General features: G+C 39.9%; 1 protein-coding gene across 1 annotated transcript in view; it reads right to left on the bottom strand.

Annotated features, from left to right (window-relative positions):
• Positions 1-283: 283 nt before the first annotated feature.
• Positions 284-6,906, bottom strand: part of LOC122360356 (protein lin-28 homolog A-like) — a 15,942-nt gene continuing 9,319 nt past the window's right edge. Inside the window, exons 4-5 of the mRNA XM_043260885.1 lie at positions 4,742-4,926; positions 284-1,017 (exon numbers count right to left, since the gene is read on the bottom strand). Of these exons, the coding sequence (XP_043116820.1) occupies positions 798-1,017; positions 4,742-4,926 (405 nt within the window). The 3' untranslated portion in view covers positions 284-797. The remainder of the gene's footprint in view (positions 1,018-4,741; positions 4,927-6,906) is intronic.

Here is a 6,906-nt window from a genome sequence, read left to right as displayed (position 1 = left end):
CACTAGGGGCCGTTTACACGATGCTGTTTTCGATGCGTTTTGGCCATTCGTTAAAACGGGAAATGAAAATGCAAAAGTATAAAGCTATTTTTTTTAAAACAATACCATTATTTTCTCGCTGTAAGCCGCAAAAATGACTTTGCAATGCTAATTTCATAACGGGTCCAGTCTGTAGGCATGCGCCAGTATGTAAAAATGCGTATGTTTGCAGGTGCATAGTGTTTCTTTACAAAGTGATATCGCCAACTACTGNGAAAGTATAAAGCAATTTTTTAAAAACAATACCATTATTTTCTCGCTGTAAGCCGCAAAAATGACTTTGCAATGCTAATTTCATAACGGGTCCAGTCTGTAGGCATGCGCGAGCACGTAAAAATGCGTATGTTTGCAGGTGCATAGTGTTTCTTTACAAAGTGATATCGCCAACTACTGGCCTGGCATGCATAACACAGCATGTTCAGGTTTTTTACGTGGATTAGTGTAAACGGGGATCATTTTGTCTATTAAAAACTTAAAAAGCAAAACGCAAAGGAGAACATTTGCGTTTTTAGCAAACCGCTGTCGTGTAAACGTCCCCCGAATGAGATATGAGATAGCTACTTCTGCGCACCAAACATTGTACTGAAATTCCTGAGAGCAGCTCTGTTCCTGAGTGTTAAACCAATAAAAACGTTACATTCTTCTCATCTGTTGCTCTTATAGACCTGAGGGAGTTCCAACAGCAGCATTAGCATTTGTCTTTCCAGTATAGTGATATGATTGGTTTATTAAGCGTCGTCCCGGCGTCCTCTGCCGTCTCAGTCGGCGCTCCCTGCGGGTGGCGGGGAATGGCTGTGCTCCGATTTCTCTTCTTTGAAACCGCCAGACTTCTCCTGAAACCCCTGAGAGGACTGCTGGGCTTTGGCGGGGCAGTTGGCGACCATGTGTGCGACACTTTGGCAGAAATGGCATCTTTTGGGTTGGGGAGGCAACTTGCACTCTTTGGCATGGTGGTCCAGACCGCCACAATTATAACACCTGCGGGACAGTTCGAATAAGAAACGTACTTACAATAAATAAAACAATCACCATTATGAACAAAATCACTTAAGTGACTTACAGAAGGGTTAAGTTAGGCTGTGTTTTTCTCACCTGCGAAGCATCCTAGGTGTAGGCAACTTTATTCTTTCAGTCGAATCCAATCAGAGTTATGTTAAAAATTGGCCTTGGCACTTTTGAGCTCTAGCACTATTGCATAACAGTTCAAAACGTGTTAAATAAAGCGCACTCAAACGTAATAAAACATGGCTCGAGTGGGTGAATAAAACCTCCTGTAGCAAATCCTTGTGTTTCTGTGAGAAAAACATCCATATTTCAAACGCAATCCATATTTCTCTCTCCACAGTCAAAAGTGTTTTTTAAATTCGAAACATGGATATTTATCTTACAGGACTTGATTCACCCACTGGAGGCATGTGAGGGACGTTTTATTACAGATGCACATACTTCATTTAACGTCTTTCCCGAAGAATATACAGCCAACACCCATTTATCTCCATGGACCAACTTGGAGGAGTCTGGACAATATATAGTTTTTAATATAACTCCAATTTGATTCGTCTAAAAGAAGAAAGTCACATACACTTACAACAAAAATCAGGTCATTCTAAATTCTTTCATGTGAGATTAAATTAGGTTTCGTCAAATATGCTCACAGAATGACTAAATGCATGTATTAATGTCTTAGTGAGATGATATTTATAGGACTGGTTTTATGGTCAAGGTTTTATGTAATACACTGACTGAAAGACGAAGAAATAATTTTCCTCAAAAGCCTGATGCTAATATTTGAGACTCACGTTTGAACATGATTGTTCTAAAAAATGGTGTATGGATAATCAAGTAAGTCAACTAAGTGTGTATCTAGAAATATTACTAAATCTGTAGAATTCGCAGCTAAAAAAGACGCATGAAGCGCTAGCTGCAGGTGGACTTAAAATAAAAGACATTTCACTTGATAAAAAGTTAAAAACTATCAATCACAACAGAAGCCAAAGAACAAAAAGATTTAATCAGAAATTTGTGTATCAAATAAGATGCGTATAGGCTTTTGTAGGTTTAATGTCTGCTATCAGAGTGAGCAAATATTCCAATTAAATCAAAACACTGCTATAAATAAAACCACTGTGTGTACTTTGAAACAGGTTTTCCTGAATGTCCATTCATGCCCAGGCTGTCAGAGTTGACATTGTTATTTAGAGGAGCTCCCAGTGGCATATGGGTGCCTGGTATGGGGCAGTCGCTGCTGCATTGATGTCCACTCAGCTGAGGTCATGTGGGTGACCGCAGGGCACAGGGGACTTTTGGGGGACACTAGAGTGGCTTCTGGTGGTTTGCAGGCACTGACCCGAGGCCTTCATCACGCGGCACGGACGGACAGCAGGCCAAGCGTGCAGAAGGCAATAATGGCCTTTGTTTGAAAAAAGCCGCAGCAGCAACCTATGAACTGTGACCTCTTGCCGTCCTAACCCCCAAAACCCCACCCAGTCCCTAAACACATGCGGTTTCCATGGCAATCCTGACCCCTGACCTCTCTCGGGCACCTTCATCTGTTATCAATTAAATAAACTGCAGCGTTTTCTCCTCCACATCCTGAAGTCAAGCATTCTGCTCTCCCCTGTGAAAAAGGAGCGTGTTTAATTGCACTGAATGTGCACTTGTAGTGTTCTTCAAATCTTAAAGTGTTTTTTTTCCTCCAAAAGACTGTATTTGCAGAAAACACGAAAAGAATCAAAAGACACTTAAGTGTACTTGCAAAGGGGCATTTTCATATTTAAGTACACTTTTTAAAAGCATATGTCAAACTGCTGATCTTCCAATAATCATTTCTCATGCTTTAAAGAAGTACACTTATGATTAACATACTAAAGCGCATGTAAAATACAGAATTAAAATCTCAATTGGAGTGAATTCATTGATGTTACATTTAAAATGAATGCGATTTCATCATTACAAGCGTGTTTTTACAAGTATACATGACTTCAGTATCAGAGACTAACTACATATAAAGGTTAACTATAATATATTGTTGTTTCATTTTATAAGCTTTATAAGTGTTTGAAAATGTTACATCCTTAAGTGCATTCTTTTAAAGTACATAATTTCTGTAAAAAGATTGCAACAGTGTACTTCTTTTTCACAAAGGGTGCTTCAGTAAAACAATGAAGCTCAACGCAGAGAGTCCACTCAAATGAATGAATAACCATGATGGACAGATGTGGTTTTCTTAAAGGGGCAACACGCTCCAGGGATGTATTGAACGCAAGCCTCGAAAGACCCTTTGAGGATACAACGATCTGATACTGTCACCACAGTGTCTTTCACAGTAATCAGAACGGACTGACCGATGGGCCACATGATACGCCTCTAACTTCCAGCTGAGAAACGATACCATTCGGGGAAAACATTTTTAGCAAAAAGTGAAAAACGTCCCGCTCTATGCATGCAAACACAACCTTCTCTAATCAAATGTGCCATCATTCTGGCATATGCTTAACTGCATGCTTGCAGCTGATGTTTGGATGTAGATACCGAGTGCTCTTTGTAAACAACAGCCTCAGGATTGGGGGATATCCATCAGGTATAAATGCATCAGTGACCAGGCGTTTTAAACAGCTATTGATCCGGGTCACATCGACAGCCTGTCCGTGCAGCTCTAACCCAGGCCACAGGAGGGGGAAGGGAGGGACTGGGGAGAGGGGTGAGGTGACCAAAACACATTTTTGGAGAGATCAGAGCGAGGGCTTCAAGCTCTCCCTGTGGGCTAATAAAACATACACCCATAGTGCTACACGCTGATGTTGAAGAAAGACCCACGCGCCGTAAGAAGTGCTAAAAAGCTCTTTTTACCTAAAGGATTACATACTTTTCTACCTGTAATATAAAATAAATGATCATTGTTGGTTTAACTGAATCTCTTCTGATTAATCCAGTGATGTTAAATCATAATTCTGAAGCCATTTAATTTAGACATTTAAAATGAACACTGCTGTAAATGCCACAATGAACGACTTGCTGTATTATACATATTGTATTTTATTAGAAATGCTGAATTAGACAACTGCACCTCAAGCTAAATTAATTAACAATAAATTACACTGTTATACAATCAATTCCTATTGAAAAACTGGACACTGTAAGCCTTACAATCAAAGTGGTTTATAAATATGTATTATTTTGGTAATAATAGGTAATACAAAGTGTCCACAATGACATTTATATTAAATATTTGAAGTTCAGAACTGAGTTTTATAATTACAGATTCCATGTCAAAATAGGACATCTGGTTGCTTCTATTATGTCATTATAAATTAGTTTTTTTATTTGACATTTATATGACGTGGAATAGGGTTGGATCATCCAAAGAAGGCTTTCTAATGGCACAAGACGTAAAATAAAGCTGCTGATAAGTTATGAAAGACCCTTGCGTCTTAGTAATGAAGAGGAAACCATGCCGAATGCCCTAGTTGTAAAAATGCTAAATTATATATTTCAATCACCATATCACTAAAATAAAGCTGTTTACTTGGCATTGAATAACTGTTACCATTCATGGAACCTTTTCTGGTTATAAAAGGTTCCTTACAGTTAAAAAGGGTCCTTCGGGTTATTATAATGTTCTTTTCCGATCAATGAACTGTTCACTGGGGCGCCCGAAATGGTTCTTCAAGACAAAAGAGTGTACAGCTCTGAGAAGACTCACCTGTCTCCTTTGGCCCGGCGTTTCTGGATGCTTTTGCCTTTGGGTCTCCTCTCACTGCCCAGACAGTGAGCTCCTCCAGGACCCGTCACCCGCAGGGACTCGAGACCCTTGGAGGACTTCTTGAACGTGAACTCAACAGCCTCACCCTCCTTCAGGCTTCGGAAGCCCTCCATGTGCAGTTTACTCTGAGAGAGGCAGACAAGGACAGAAAAACTATGTCAGTAAGAGCAATTCGTCCAGGAACTCAAGACATCGCAGCATTAAAGCAACAGAAGGACCGAAGTGGTGTGGATTAATGTGGTGTTTTTATAATATAATGCTACATTTCTCCAAATCTTTTCCCACGAAGAAACAAGCTCATCTAAAATTCGGACAGAGGGGGGAGTAAACTTCCAGCAAATTTTCCTTTTTAGGTGAACTATTCCTAGCTGAGAATGCGGTGATATGTTCTTATGGGATATGAAAGAGAAAGCGAGTGATTTATGTGTGAAAAACCCATGCCTTACCATCCCCCGACCCAGGTTACAGCATTCCAGATTCCCACACACACACACACACACATCCCCCCACATCACACACAGGTCTCTTAATCCCCCTCACTGACCACTGGGAAGATGCTGTGGGGTCCAGAAAAATTCTTCACATGGTTGCTTGGCTTTAGTGTATCCTGAGGGTGAACAAGTTCCCCCCCGAAGAACCAGCTCCCGTTTCAGAGTGTAAATGAGCACCTGAGCTGATTATTTAAAGGGACAGTTCACACATCATTTACTCACACTCGTGCCATGCAAAACACCATACACAAAAAGCCTTTCTCTTTTCCAGGAATTCTTAAAGGCAGCATAAAATGAAAATCTGTTTACTAAATACATGTTATCATGTTCTAATTGTGATCGATTCATCCACGCCTTTTTTTAATTTTTTGACTCAATCAAAAAGGGACAACCCTTCATAATTCTCATTCAGATCACATCTCAAAGTAACAACTGAAGCTTAAACCCAGTTCCCACTCTACATTTATCCCCTCCTTTTTCAATTGACCATTGCACTTGAATTAATATCACAATATACACAGACCGGACCTGGTTATTCCCCTGACGTTTTGGAAAGTGTAGCTTTCTGGCTTCAAAAAATGGCTTTCTCAGAGCTCAAACAGTAGGGCATGCTGCCAGCAACTCCAAGGTCGTGGGTTTGATTCCTTGGAAACGTATAACTTCGATGCAATGTAAGCCGCTTTGGATAGAAATGTTCGCTAAATGCATACATTTAAAAAGGATGCAAAACTACATTAAAAGTATATCACTTTTTAAACTAAGATCAATATCGGCTTGGGACACTTTTATGTTATTTTTTAAGTTTGCAAGCCTCGCTTCCTATTTATCGCCGTTGCATGGAATAGAGTAAGTATTCCTCAGAAGATACACCTTTTGTGTTCCACGAAAGAAAGCTAATCATGTTTGGAACAAGATGAATTACTCATTTAACAGAGAGCCTTTTACGGGCCAACCAATGCTACCCTGTGCTTTACAGTACTCATTCATCTGCCACAAAACATCGCAGACCTTATCATTGATAGACCTGATAAAAAAAATGGATTAAAGCATCTGCCAAATGCATAAATGTCGATGAACACAATAAGTGGAAAATTAATGAAATTGTATTTTGCATATAAGACCATTAAGATTTTCCATGACTGTGAATTGCATTCATATCTCCCTCTTCCAATTACAAGTAGTCTACAGTCATGCAAACATTACATTTGCGAAAATATGCGATAGGTGTAATGATTAATAATTAACTGATGCTGTATAGTTCATGCAGCACATAGCTTATTGTTAACACTCTCCTAAAAACTAAGAATTGTATTATTCTATTTTTCACTGATGCCTTATATAGGGTCGTAGGAAATAAGACCAATGCTTCAAACACACATTTGGTGGATCGTCATGTATGACCTTACGGGGCTATTATTACAGATCTTGACGGTCTTGGAGGTGTCTGTAGATGTGTACGTTTTGTGTAAACATCACTGGTTACGTCTATGTTGTGGCAGATGCAGTGTTCCCTTTCAAGTACTTCCATTGTGTGTCGGTCAAAGTGACCGTTAACCTATTTCCCTAGACACGTGTGACCCCCCCCACCCCAACCCCCAACTTCCCTTCCTCCCA

Source organism: Puntigrus tetrazona, chromosome 16, assembly GCF_018831695.1.
Source record: "Puntigrus tetrazona isolate hp1 chromosome 16, ASM1883169v1, whole genome shotgun sequence".
Classification (NCBI taxonomy): domain Eukaryota; kingdom Metazoa; phylum Chordata; class Actinopteri; order Cypriniformes; family Cyprinidae; genus Puntigrus; species Puntigrus tetrazona.
Note: the sequence above shows the minus strand (reverse complement) of the source record. Positions and strands in the feature narration are given on the sequence as shown.